This window comes from Pseudochaenichthys georgianus, chromosome 24 (genome assembly GCF_902827115.2).
Source record: "Pseudochaenichthys georgianus chromosome 24, fPseGeo1.2, whole genome shotgun sequence".
In the NCBI taxonomy this organism is placed as follows: Eukaryota; Metazoa; Chordata; class Actinopteri; order Perciformes; family Channichthyidae; genus Pseudochaenichthys; species Pseudochaenichthys georgianus.
The window spans coordinates 24,220,593-24,233,931 of NC_047526.1; the positions used below are offsets into that span (position 1 = coordinate 24,220,593).

Below are 13,339 nucleotides of genomic sequence, written 5' to 3' on the forward strand. Positions count from 1 at the left end.
ATGCATATATTTCTCACACTATCACATCTCTGGCCCAAGTAGCCAGTTGCTGCTTCAGCTAGCACATCAGGTGGCCTCGTGAAGCTAGCACTTAGCTCACGTTAGCAATACAGCATAACTCGACAGAAAACACTTTAAGATTATCTTCAACATTAAATATAGTACAGAGGGATTGCGAGGATTAATATTTATATACGCCATGCAAAAAAACCTGGTTAGTTTTAGCATTTTCCTACCTGAATTGGTCCTCTCGACAGCGACAGACCGTGGATCAACGGCTTGCAAGTGGAAAGTTATAAACTGCGTCATGTCAATGTCATGTGACAACTATTTCTAAAACTGACCAGAAGGGGAAGTGTTTACCTGTTTAAAGATATTTTGAATGCACGTACAAAGGTTTTGTTTATCAACGCTTTTAATATTTACTGGTGATTCAAATAAAACTTAAAATCACCTATTTTTTTTTTTTAAATGAGACATTATTTTGGGCTTCAGTGGGGCTGCAGCAATTACTAATAAAAAAGTTACGTTTTAGTGCTTTGATGGGGCCGGAAAAGTCATTTATATTGTTCAAATACCAAACATTTAAAAGAAAATTGTGTGTTTCTCTCAGTTTTGCAAAAGACTGTTGTTTCATGAATTCTCATCGATTGAAGGAACTCTGGTCACTTGAAGAGGGCAATGTTTATTAGATTGGACATTAAGTAGACTGACCATTTATCCAACGATCAGTAAGTGCTATACTATACATAGTTTTACGGCCAATTAGTCATTTGATAAGTTTTATCCTCGAAAATGTTGAAATGTAATGTTGTCACACATCCTTCGTGTTCAACTTTCTGCAGAATTACTACATTTACTTTTTGTACTTTCAGTACACTTTGCTGATATTACTTCTGTACATTTACTTACGTGGTATTTGCAGGACTTTAACTTGTAATGGAGATTTTTTTAAATAAATGTATTGGTACTTTTTTACTCAAGTAAAGATGCTGAATACTTCTTCCATCACTGTTTACCATTAACACAAATCACTTATGGGCGTCAGTCGATGCTCTTATTCTGAAAAAAACACGACCGGAAGTCATATTACTAAAGAAAGTTGGTTCATTTCGGAGGCAGTAGCAATGGACGAGGATCAGACAGAAGAGGAGGTGGGTTCGTAATAACTTGACTAGTAATTACATATATATGAATCAAATAGAAAACACTATTTCATCTACCATAACATTCGTTGAAGGGTGTCCTACTTTGTAACTTATATTGTTAATTGTTTGTCCAGAAAGTAGAAGACAGCCATGTCGACAGGCTAGCTTAAACTGAACTGTTTTGTTTTTAACCCGACAGACTACGTTCGTCGTTGATGAAGTGAGCAAAATAATAAAAGAGGTAAGCAAAAAGACACTGGCTTTTGATTCACCCACACAATATAGATTTTATCGGTTAACGCTAACATTTCTACCTTGTGTTAAGCAAACTGTTGGTTGCCAAGGACACAGTAACGGTTGCTATGCAACGTCATTATCTAGTATAATTTGCAGTTTAATGTATTTCAATATTCTGAATAAATTGTATTTATGCATTTTGTTCATAAAACTGTGTCGTATTTCAGTATTATTGCAATGGTATGACCTATATAGACGATTTATATACTAGTGCTGGGTGACTTAAGTTATCAAATAAATGTAGTAAAAAATACAATATTTCCCCTCTGATTTGTAGTAGATTAAAAGTTTAAAGTAGCAGTAAATACAATACAGCTTTATTTATAAAGCACTTTAAAACCTCCAGACCAAAGTGCTGTACAGTCAAATAGGAGGAAATTAACCTAATCACTTCCCACCACTGGGTTGGTCAGTTCCTAATTAATACTATGATGTTTAAATTGTCTCTGTAGTCAGTGGAAGCCACCATAGGAGCAAATGCCTACCAGCACAGCCGAGTGAACCAGTGGACCACCAGCGTAGTGGAGCAGTGCCTCAGTCAACTCAGCAAGCTGGGGAAGCCTTTCAAATATATTGGTACATACGCTGCAGCAGTAGAACAAATATATTATGATGGTTCCTTGGCTGTATGGGGTTGGTACTGAAAAATAATGTATTTTTTTCCCACAGTTACCTGTATCATCATGCAGAAAACCGGAGCAGGTCTGCAAACAGCGAGCACATGCTTCTGGGACAACTCTACTGATGGTAAAATACAATAGTGATGTTGCTTTAAATGTTTGTTTCCTCTTCTGCAAATGATCAACTTTCAAAAGCTGTATTTCTTCAGTAAATATAAATGTGTAAATGTAAAGGTCATACTAAGTTTGGTGTGCATTACACCCAACAGGAAGCTGTGTGGTGAGATGGGAGAACAAGTCCATGTACTGCATCGTCAGTGTTTTTGGGCTGGCCATCTGAACCAACTACAATGCTGTGTTTGAAATTGTTGGGCTTTTATATATTTTTCAGAACCAGTCTGTTATGTTCAGACATGCTGGCAATATTTGAATGACATCTTGTGTTTTTATATAAGTGCAATTAATTAAAACAATACTGTGCTGTATATACTTTGCTTTATTTACATGTGACATGAAATTGCTACATGTACAGCTTTTATCTCATGAAGCAACACAAATTGCAAAAACATCCAAAATATCAGGTCCCACAATATTACTTTATCACCTTGAATCAAAATGTACATTTATGTCAAAGCATTTACAAATTCAAGACTGCAGAATTTTTTTGAAGAAATGTAAAGACAAGGCACCATCTTGATTAGAATACATATTGAGAGATTAGTTTTAAAGTATATAAAACTAAGAAATGTTAGGAAATCTACGGAACAAAAACATTACTTAAAATAATATGTTCTACATTACGCAAAATATATTTGGCCAATACTGTAACTACTGTACATGCTGGGATAAGAAATGTTCATGATAAATCAGTAGTTCATTTACATAAAGTGGTGTACAATCCACACAATTCATCAAACACCATTCATCCAGGGAGTCAGATAATACAGTATCAAATGTCCTAACTTTTCAGCAAATAAATTAAATTCTTACCCAAGTGCAATTACAAAGCTGCTTTTCATGAATTAGCCGGAAGAGTGTTAAAAATGAAGTAGTACCTACTCCAGCGATAAGGCTCTCTCTTCCAATATGTTGGAATAAAAAAAAAGATTGTTCACAGCCAACACTGCTTTGGCACTTTTTTATTCCCCGTCAAATCACTGATGTTGTGTTTGAGTCTGCTGCTGTGGAACACGTTTATTTTGCTTTCTACCAGCAGTATAGGTTTACTCCACTTTGGCCATAAAAATGAATTATCATTATTGTCAGAGAGCTGAAAGGAATGGCAAAAACCACACAGTGCAATAGGGAGACAACAGTGGTTCAACACAAAGCGTTAAAATAACATTGATTTCTCCGAAAAAGATCCCCAATCGATATTAGCACTTTTCCCGATTATATCCGACTATCGGCTTGTGAAGAAATGCTGCTGGGTAGCAGGAAAAGAGTTTACAAACTGGAAAAAATGGCTACATGCCCTAACTTAAAGTAAAAGTACAGTACATTCAGTTGACATGGAACTTCTTTTAAAAATATAGTTATGTACACTTACAGTATAGCATTCTGTATCACCAATGCAAGTACTCCTTATTTACACCTACACATGATATTTTGTTGTTTTCTATTCCTATAGTTTCCAACGGGGACACAAAAGAAGAGCAACATGGCAGTCAGGGGTCCCATCAGTCGCTGTCAGTCTCATCCTGGTACTTGGCGGTTGCTTTGATGGCACGTCCGTTTTGTAAAGGCATGTCTTCATAATCGCTTCTTTACAGAAGAAAAATAAAACATCTGCTGGTTTATACACGTTCCCAACAAATGCTTCCCCCCAAACTATAGGGGGTGAGAATTTAATAAGCAATCAAGCAAATGCTTACCCGTATATAACTTCATCATCAGAGTCATTTAGCATTGAAAAAGCAGGGTTATCCTTCAACTGGGAGTCTGGAAAATAAACAAAATCAGTTAGGTTCATACTTTAATTCATTATCGTATCCACTGTGTTTTAAATTGTGCTGTATTACCAACCATAAAGTGCATTTTTGGAGGGGGAATACACAAAAGCCAATGTGTACAAGTAAAAGTTGAGTAGACCATAGAATGATAAAAATTCAGCTGGTATGTCTGGAGTTAAGGAACCATTTATCACTTTTAAAATAATCAACATGGTGTCTCACATGGAATATTGAAGTGAAGTCATTGTCTAAAAATAAAATATTTTTGGAAAGGATATAGTTCTGGTAATGAGTAGACAGTGCAGCGACAAAATTGTTTTGGAGAGCCTTGGCACCAAACCTCAGGTAGAGAATGACCATGCTGGAGGACAAAGAGAAACAGCGTCATTTAAAACCAAATCAACCACAAATAGGCTTTTAAACAGGCCTCTTAGGATTGACTTAAAACGTACCTTATAACAAGGACCACAAAGGTCAGCGCTGTCAAAAACCGGAGCCGGAGATCTAGTGATAGAAAACACACCGCACGTTAATGTTACCATGGTAAAGCAATAACTGTGATTAAGTCAGATGTGTGTTGTGCTGTGATACCTGAGTAAGGCATGTTCTTCAGTTCAGAACAAGCTCTGACGACCAGGAAGATCAGGTAAAGAATGTAGAAGGCAACTACAATCAGGAAGAAGACCTTCATACCCTGCAGAAATATATTGGGTCTTTATTAAACTGATGGGAAAAATAAGACAAACATTGAGGGGTGAATTCACAAAAAACAATGCAAGGCTTTTGCAGGCGCTAAACCTAACCACCAATAAGAAAAACAATTATCTGAAAAGTAGCCACTAATACAGCCCTACAGTAACTGCAATGCCTAGCAGATAGTGTATCGATGCTCCTGTGCTATTTGAACCGATTTACATTCAGTGTTAAATTGTCCCATTTCTGGCAAATTAGCCCAACAGTCCAATCCACAAAGATCAGCGCTAACAGCCACACAGTTACAGTCAAATTAATAGCGTCTTCATTGTGTGTTCATTAGGTTAGTCCCATCCACACTCCAGTGATTATGGAAGCCGATTGAGACCAGACAATGACATCGTAATACTTGTTTTCAAATTAATACATTTTGGGAAAGAGAGAGATAAATGTATAAAGATTCCCTACATGTCTTTTATGAAAACACATGAGAATATTGAAAACAGAGCTTTATATGGAGCAGATAGTGGGTACTGATGCGGGTGCTATCAGCAGACGCAGTCCATTCTTTGTGAATTTTCCCCTGGCTGTATCAAATATAACAGTCCTGTCCAAAAACCTGTACCACAACCTTAACCATTTAAAAAAAGAGTCTTACCTGAAAGTTCACTATGTCCACTTTATACTGATAGGTAGGGTCTTGGAGTTCATTGACCCTGCAAATACAGAGGAAGGGAGTAGATGTATTCAGTCCTGTTGTGATTAACATTATTAATCAGGCTGTTAGTGGACAGTTGGGTCAGACTTACGTTTGCCATATGCCCAGTGTGACAGCTGAGAGCCACAGGAGCCCTACAATGACCAGCTTAGGAAGGTAGAAGGTCAGACATTTCCTCTCACCCTGTGGAAACAACATAAACACATGAAATAAGATTTGTAAAAGCTTAAAATGAGAGGAAACCCTTATATCAGACTGTGAAGATGTCCAGGAAGACCAAGAATGCCACAGCTGAAGCAACTGTTGAAGTCCAGCGGTACCTGGCCAAACCAAATATCGGACGCTTGGAGGACCCTCTGAACTACTGGCAGACACAAAAACATGTTTATCCAAACCTGCATAAACTTGCAGTCACTTTTTTGTGCACACCTGCTTCCTCAGTCCCGTGTGAAAGGTTCTTTTCAAAGGCAGGAGAAGTTGTGTCAAAGAAAAGAAATCGCCTAAGCCCGAAAACTGTGGAAAAAATATTGTTTTTAAACAAAAACCAATAAAAATTGTTCCATGAATCACAAGCATTTTCACTGCCCTTTGCAAAGTCACACAAGCATATTCACTGCCCTCTGCAAAGTCACAAGCATATTCACTGCCCTCTGCAAAGTCACAAGCATATTCACTGCCCTTTGCAAAGTCACACAAGCATATTCACTGCCCTTTGCAAAGTCACACAAGCATATTCACTGCCCTTTGCAAAGTCACACAAGCATATTCACTGCCCTCTGCAAAGTCACACAAGCATATTCACTAGGGCTGTGCATCTTCACTGGTCTCACGATTCGATTACGATTATCCTGTCAACGATTCGATATCCCGGTGCATCACGATTCATACCAATGCGTTGCATCCTCAATTTTCTATATTACTGCACATGGCTTATTTTTCATCAATGCCTACATGCAGTAAATACATATGAACTCTCTTTTTATTATTTAGAAAGTGCTTCAGAAATCAATAACATAAATGTCTTGACATTAATTTATAAACCAAAATAAATTAATTGTATAGGTCTAGCCTCCGTGTGTGAAGTTGTTCCATCCTCAAAAACAAAAAGCTAATGCTTCTGCAGTCTAGCTGCAGCTTCTAGCCACGGTCTTCTGTTAAGAAAGGACACTGAAGGTCCTGAATGTGGCATCACACACAGGACTTGAGTCTGAACACAGCAGACAACAGGAGTATTTACAACAGCATATACAAACAAAAATACTGTATGTGGGTGCACACTTACATTCTCTGTTTTACTGTTACATAAATCCCATGACTGTATGAGATTAAATTAGCTTCATTATATCTCAGTGATTAAGTGAATAATAAAGTTTCTATCGGGTCACTATCAGCCTGTCACTCATTATTTTCAGGGAGGGGGCGGGGCTTGGAGGAACAGAGGAGACGGTGATCGCGGAAGCTTTTTTCCTCCTGCCTTCACAAACTTTACACATGTATATATCGTCTGAAAATTGCTAGAGGACATTCATACTCTGCAATCCAAGACTTCATTAAATCCACCAAAAACCTGACATGATTGTAACGCGATTATTTTTGAAAAACATAAATCCCTGTGCCGCAGCGACACGGAGTGATTCAGAGCGGGTCTTTCTGCTGTTGGTTCTGGACTGGTGTTCTTGTGTTGGTGGATAAAGCAGACTGCTCCGTGTTGCTGTGCCGCTGTGCCGTTGTCACGTCTGTTCCCTGATCTCTGCGTCACAGACCGATTTGATATTAAAGTGACAGAAAAAACGTTATAGTAAAGCCGCGGCCGGAAAATCAGGAAGCAACGTTACTACTCTATAACCGATAATCTTCCGTCACTGCATCGAGACCGAATCGTCCACATCGCAATGCATCATAGAAACGATTATTTTCAACACCCCTAATATTCACTGCCCTTTGCAAAGTCACACAAGCATATTCACTGCCCTCTGCAAAGTAACACAAGCATATTCACTGCCCTCTGCAAAGTCACACAAGCATATTCACTGCCCTCTGCAAAGTCACACAAGCATATTCAATGCCCTCTGCAAAGTCACACAAGCATATTCAATGCCCTCTGCAAAGTCACACAAGCATATTCAATGCCCTCTGCAAAGTCACACAAGCATATTCACTGCCCTCTGCAAAGTCACACAAGCATATTCACTGCCCTCTGCAAAGTCACACAAGCATATTCACTGCCCTCTGCAAAGTTAAACCCCTCTTCTTTTCCAGTTTTCGAACATATATTGCTTATTTTGTCTTTATAGAAGGCAGCAGACATTTACATGTATTTATATATAGATATAACAACAAGATACTGTGTTGATACATTGTTTTTATTATTATATACACAGTCATTTTAAAACACTTACTGGTGCAAAATTCTGTTAATACAGGATTACAAATACATTTTACATATTTTACACTTTTGTATCATTATTTCCAGTATTTTTAGTATGTCAAAGATTCCAAATAATATTTGGCTGTTTTACACCTGTTCACCAACAGGGGGTCTTGTGTGCACATGAAGCTCATGATGAAGCCTCAGATTAACCTTTTAGTGAACCGATTTGCTGGAAGCAGAAAGTGCTTTAGATCGGTTGAACCACAATGTTCATATTACCCATGGATGTATAATAAGAACCATATTACCCCTCCTGTACCCGGGCCCGGTGACACGATGGAATTAAGAGAGCTCAGACCCTCACTTATATAGAGGTTGGAACATGTTTTAAGTATAAATAAATAAAAGCATAAATAAAAGTAGGAATAAAAACATCAATGAATGAATAAATACAGGAATAAATAGCGTGCAGTGTTTTCAGATGAATTCAGTGTGTGTGCTGTGGCTCAGCTGGAAAGCAGTTGACTCATGACCGCAGGGTCCCTGGTTCAACGACTGGTCAATACGTCTTTTTTTTTTTTAGAAAACCTACAGCTAAATGAGAGGCTTTTCAATCACAATCATTAAACTGGAATAAAAACAATATTGTTAACATGAAAATATGATATAATGTTCGTTGCTTAGAGTTATTCTAAGGCTTTACTCATTGGGAACTCGGTATGAGATAGAGCACACTGTTGAGATGTCCAATCTGCCTGTTTTACACACTTTGGGTTGTGTTCAGATGAAGCCCATGATGAAGCCTCATGAGATGAACCCTTTTGCGAACCAATTGGCTGGAAAGCTTAAAAGCTTCATAAGGCTTCATCTCGCCATCACTAGTTATTGCCAGTCACGCATGTGCAGTTCGTACGTTCTCGGCTGAAGTCTTTGCGGTGTCTGGTTCCAGTGCAACACATGGCCAACACTAGGGCTGCAACAACTAATCGACTTAATCGATTAAAATCGACGACCAAATTAGTTGCCAACTAATTTGGTCGTCGATTCGTTGGTGACGTCATCACGTGTTTTACGCGCGGACGTAATCACGTTTTTTTACGCGGTAACGTCATCACCGGTGTTTTACGCGCTTACATGTAGATATTAATATACTGGAGTTTGATAAGAGGAATAGCCCGCTAAAAAACCGAGAGAGAACAAGAAGCGTAATGGCAACATCTAAATCGAAAACCTCAAAAGTGTGGGATCATTTCATACTTGACAATGTGAAAAAGGTTGTTAAGTGCAACATTTGCAAAGGCGATCTAGCCTGGCATGGGAGCACTTCATCAATGATGGAACATCTAAAAAGAAAGCATGTCGGAGTTCTGGAAGATGACTCCACTCGGTAAGTCAACTAGCAGTAGCTAGCCAATGTTTAAATTGCATATCCTTGAACACAACTTCAGTTTTGATCACAAACCAGCAGGTAAGACGTATTTATATATATATATATATATATATATATATATATATATATATATGGCTCTGTAAACAGAAGTTGTTTTCTTGCTCTTTCCTGGCTAGTTCAGTGAGTTTGAAGTAGAAAAGATCGCTTTTGCCAGTTATGTGCTGAATTAGCACCGAGCTAACGCTACATTAGCAGTTAGCACGTCTTACAATAGCGGAGTTTCTTCCCGTTAAGTGGGTACAATTTAATATATGGTCCCCGGGTAGGGGACGTATCAGATATTAAACTGATAAGAACAGATACTACACTTGATCTTAGCCAAAAGGCCGAGAAGCGATACTGCAAATGGGCCAGCAGGAAAGGTGTGATTCTCTGCACTGTTACTTTAAGTGATGGTTCAACATATTTATTTTAATTACAAAAAACAAAGCAACAAAAGGAAACATGCTTTTTCATGTTATAGAAACATTCACCACCAATACATGCATCAACAGGACACTTTTGTTAAAAAATGTTATGATAGTGAAGTGAGTTTAAGTTATTTCTAGTCACATGATGTCCTTCTAGCCAATTAGCCATCACTACTTAAGTGCCTTAAAATGCATAGCTACTCCAGGACTATTGTATTTGACTGCATTGAATTTGTAGACATTAAATTAATTAATTTAATAACATTGGCTTCTATGCCAACACTACAGAATTAATACATAAATATCTTAAATAGAGTCAAATATACGGTGTTTTTCAGGCTGTGAAACTACTTTAGCAACATCATATTACATTTTGGGAATGAGCAGAACCATAGAAAAGAAAAACAGATTTAATCAAATAGTGTTATTATTCAGAACATGTTAAGTATTATGTTTTCAACCATTGAAAGGGCAATGAAGTAAGTTGTACAATATCATTGGTCACGCAAGCATGCGAGTAACTTTCAACATGTTGTCATTTTATCCTCAATTCCTATATTACATTTTAAGGAGTAATGATGGTCTCTCGGTGTTTTTATATTAGACATTTAGAGGGGGTGCACCGTTCCTGGAGGTACTGCAATACCAGGTCGATGCGTGGAGTGGACGGAGCAAGCCCCTATTCCATCTCCCTATTCCAAAAATCAATTTAATATATGGTCCCCGGGTAGGGGACGTATCAGATATTAAACTGATAAGAACAGATACTACACTTGATCTTAGCCAAAAGGCCGAGAAGCGATACTGCAAATGGGCCAGCAGGAAAGGTGTGATTCTCTGCACTGTTACTTTAAGTGATGGTTCAACATATTTATTTTAATTACAAAAAACAAAGCAACAAAAGGAAACATGCTTTTTCATGTTATAGAAACATTCACCACCAATACATGCATCAACAGGACACTTTTGTTAAAAAATGTTATGATAGTGAAGTGAGTTTAAGTTATTTCTAGTCACATGATGTCCTTCTAGCCAATTAGCCATCACTACTTAAGTGCCTTAAAATGCATAGCTACTCCAGGACTATTGTATTTGACTGCATTGAATTTGTAGACATTAAATTAATTAATTTAATAACATTGGCTTCTATGCCAACACTACAGAATTAATACATAAATATCTTAAATAGAGTCAAATATACGGTGTTTTTCAGGCTGTGAAACTACTTTAGCAACATCATATTACATTTTGGGAATGAGCAGAACCATAGAAAAGAAAAACAGATTTAATCAAATAGTGTTATTATTCAGAACATGTTAAGTATTATGTTTTCAACCATTGAAAGGGCAATGAAGTAAGTTGTACAATATCATTGGTCACGCAAGCATGCGAGTAACTTTCAACATGTTGTCATTTTATCCTCAATTCCTATATTACATTTTAAGGAGTAATGATGGTCTCTCGGTGTTTTTATATTAGACATTTAGAGGGGGTGCACCGTTCCTGGAGGTACTGCAATACCAGGTCGATGCGTGGAGTGGACGGAGCAAGCCCCTGTTCCATCTCCCTATTCCAAAAATCAATTTAATATATGGTCCCCGGGTAGGGGACGTATCAGATATTAAACTGATAAGAACAGATACTACACTTGATCTTAGCCAAAAGGCCGAGAAGCGATACTGCAAATGGGCCAGCAGGAAAGGTGTGATTCTCTGCACTGTTACTTTCAGAAACGGTTCAACTGTTTTTTTTATAATTACAGAAAACACAGCAACTAAAGAAAAACGCGCGTTTCTAAGTCATAGTAAGATTCACCACCAATACATGCATACGATCGCATACTTTTGTTGAAGAACGTTACGGTAGTTAAGCCAGTGTATACTATTTCTGGTCACGTGATGCTCTTTTGACCAATAAGGCATCCCTAACAAAGAGTACCTTAAAATGCTTTCTATATCTTTAATATATGTACAAGCGTTTCTTTATTCAGTCAAAAAAATACGTTTAAGACAAAGAATAACTATTTATAAAGACGGGTGTGTGTGGTATACGAAGGAGCAGAATTAAAACATTTGAGATGTAGTGCCACAAAGATACATAGAGGTCTGTCTCCCTCTTGAGACGGAACTACAAAACTGAAGTAGGTAACTTCAGCAGCTCATAAATTCGTCGTGCACTTTGTATTGCAGTCAGAACATATTCCAATACCGGCAAATGTGCCACAATAATTATCTGAAAATGTGCTAAACCCGTTTAAATATCACAGAAACAGTACAATTACACCATGGATATTGTAAAACTCATGACACGGACACCGTGATACAAGCGCTCAACAAAACGTGCACAACATCCGGTTAGTCGGTTCAAAATAAACGTCAAAATAAGAGTCCATTTCAAGGCAGAAGGAAAAACTGTAAATTAGTTCACCTTTTTTTGAAAATTTTATTTCAAACTGAGAAAGTTGATTAGATATTTAATGCCAACCCGTTTAAGCAACACTTAAAGGTGGGGTAGGTAATTTTGGAGAAACCAGCTCGAGTGCGCTAGAATTTGAACACAAATCTGACACTTCCACACAGAGCCCCTCCTCCAACACACACGAACGCGCACGAGATAAATAGGTGCACAGATGGAAGGCTGACAGGCCATCCAGTTATTTTAGCCTGGCCTGCTAAAATGATTGGTCGTGCTTTCTACAGTACTACGGCTTCCACAGATGAAATTGTTTTTTGTATTTATTGTCAAAGCATTTAATATATTCATTGCTATCGGGATGTTATGAGCATTCCATGGAATATAACAAAAAGTGTTTGAAATAAATTACATACCCCACCTTTAACAATTACGTAGCATTTAATATTAACAGACTCATTATTTCGCTGCAATAGTGTGAGATTATGGTAATGGTAGTATGTAAATATAAGCTAGTTACCGTGACATTAGCTGCTTTGGGCCAAGGTCACGGAGACAGCCTTAACTGTATAGTTTAGCGATCCTTTCAGATTTAATTAGCAAGGCGTGTTCGCTAATTAGTGGCATTACATCTTAAAACAAACAGAATAAGATACATTTACGCAAAAGTAGCATAAAAATGCATATATTTCTCACACTATCACATCTCTGGCCCAAGTAGCCAGTTGCTGCTTCAGCTAGCACATCAGGTGGCCTCGTGAAGCTAGCACTTAGCTCACGTTAGCAATACAGCATAACTCGACAGAAAACACTTTAAGATTATCTTCAACATTAAATATAGTACAGAGGGATTGCGAGGATTAATATTTATATACGCCATGCAAAAAAAACCTGGTTAGTTTTAGCATTTTCCTACCTGAATTGGTCCTCTCGACAGCGACAGACCGTGGATCAACGGCTTGCAAGTGGAAAGTTATAAACTGCGTCATGTCAATGTCATGTGACAACTATTTCTAAAACTGACCAGAAGGGGAAGTGTTTACCTGTTTAAAGATATTTTGAATGCACGTACAAAGGTTTTGTTTATCAACGCTTTTAATATTTACTGGTGATTCAAATAAAACTTAAAATCACCTATTTTTTTTTTTTAAATGAGACATTATTTTGGGCTTCAGTGGGGCTGCAGCAATTACTAATAAAAAAGTTACGTTTTAGTGCTTTGATGGGGCCGGAAAAGTCATTTATATTGTTCAAATACCAAACATTTA

General features: G+C 37.6%; 2 protein-coding genes, 2 non-coding genes and 1 pseudogene across 4 annotated transcripts; 1 reads left to right on the forward strand and 4 right to left on the reverse strand.

Moving 5' to 3' along the window:
• Positions 1 to 1,070: 1,070 nt before the first annotated feature.
• On the forward strand, positions 1,071 to 2,550 carry LOC117440032 (dynein light chain Tctex-type 1-like). Its single transcript, XM_034076238.2, has 5 exons — positions 1,071 to 1,154; positions 1,348 to 1,389; positions 1,898 to 2,021; positions 2,115 to 2,192; positions 2,335 to 2,550. Exons 1-5 carry the CDS (start codon positions 1,128 to 1,130, stop codon positions 2,403 to 2,405), a joined length of 342 nt encoding a protein of 113 aa, XP_033932129.1. The 5' UTR covers positions 1,071 to 1,127; the 3' UTR covers positions 2,406 to 2,550.
• Positions 2,544 to 13,071, reverse strand: LOC117440031 (transmembrane protein 181-like). Its single transcript, XM_034076237.2, has 9 exons — positions 12,988 to 13,071; positions 5,520 to 5,611; positions 5,369 to 5,426; positions 4,609 to 4,711; positions 4,470 to 4,521; positions 4,296 to 4,378; positions 4,091 to 4,180; positions 3,940 to 4,006; positions 2,544 to 3,829 (listed from the first exon to the last, which is right to left on the reverse strand). The coding sequence occupies exons 4-9, from the start codon at positions 4,706 to 4,708 to the stop codon at positions 3,745 to 3,747; spliced, it is 477 nt and encodes a 158-aa protein (XP_033932128.1). The 5' UTR covers positions 4,709 to 4,711; positions 5,369 to 5,426; positions 5,520 to 5,611; positions 12,988 to 13,071; the 3' UTR covers positions 2,544 to 3,744.
• LOC117440407 (U2 spliceosomal RNA) lies at positions 9,482 to 9,587 on the reverse strand (annotated as a pseudogene).
• On the reverse strand, positions 10,272 to 10,462 carry LOC117440405 (U2 spliceosomal RNA). Its single transcript, XR_004551265.1, has one exon. It is a non-coding gene; the product is annotated as a U2 spliceosomal RNA (small nuclear RNA).
• LOC117440406 (U2 spliceosomal RNA) lies at positions 11,147 to 11,337 on the reverse strand. Its single transcript, XR_004551266.1, has one exon. It is a non-coding gene; the product is annotated as a U2 spliceosomal RNA (small nuclear RNA).
• Positions 13,072 to 13,339: the final 268 nt, after the last annotated feature.

What these genes read in the sequence shown, in the direction of transcription:
- LOC117440031 (XM_034076237.2), bottom strand. Translation starts at nt 4,708, where the DNA reads ATGAAGGTCTTCTTCCTGATTGTAGTTGCCTTCTACATTCTTTACCTG. An exon ending in CTCCAAAAATGCACTTTATG is followed by an intron (nt 4,007 to 4,090) that starts GTTGGTAATACA and finishes TTTATTTTCCAG; the next exon opens with ACTCCCAGTTGAAGGATAAC. An exon ending in GATGATGAAGTTATATACGG is followed by an intron (nt 3,830 to 3,939) that starts GTAAGCATTTGC and finishes TCTTCTGTAAAG; the next exon opens with AAGCGATTATGAAGACATGC.
- LOC117440032 (XM_034076238.2), top strand. Translation starts at nt 1,128, where the DNA reads ATGGACGAGGATCAGACAGAAGAGGAG. An exon ending in TGAGCAAAATAATAAAAGAG is followed by an intron (nt 1,390 to 1,897) that starts GTAAGCAAAAAG and finishes TTGTCTCTGTAG; the next exon opens with TCAGTGGAAGCCACCATAGG. An exon ending in GAAGCCTTTCAAATATATTG is followed by an intron (nt 2,022 to 2,114) that starts GTACATACGCTG and finishes TTTTTCCCACAG; the next exon opens with TTACCTGTATCATCATGCAG.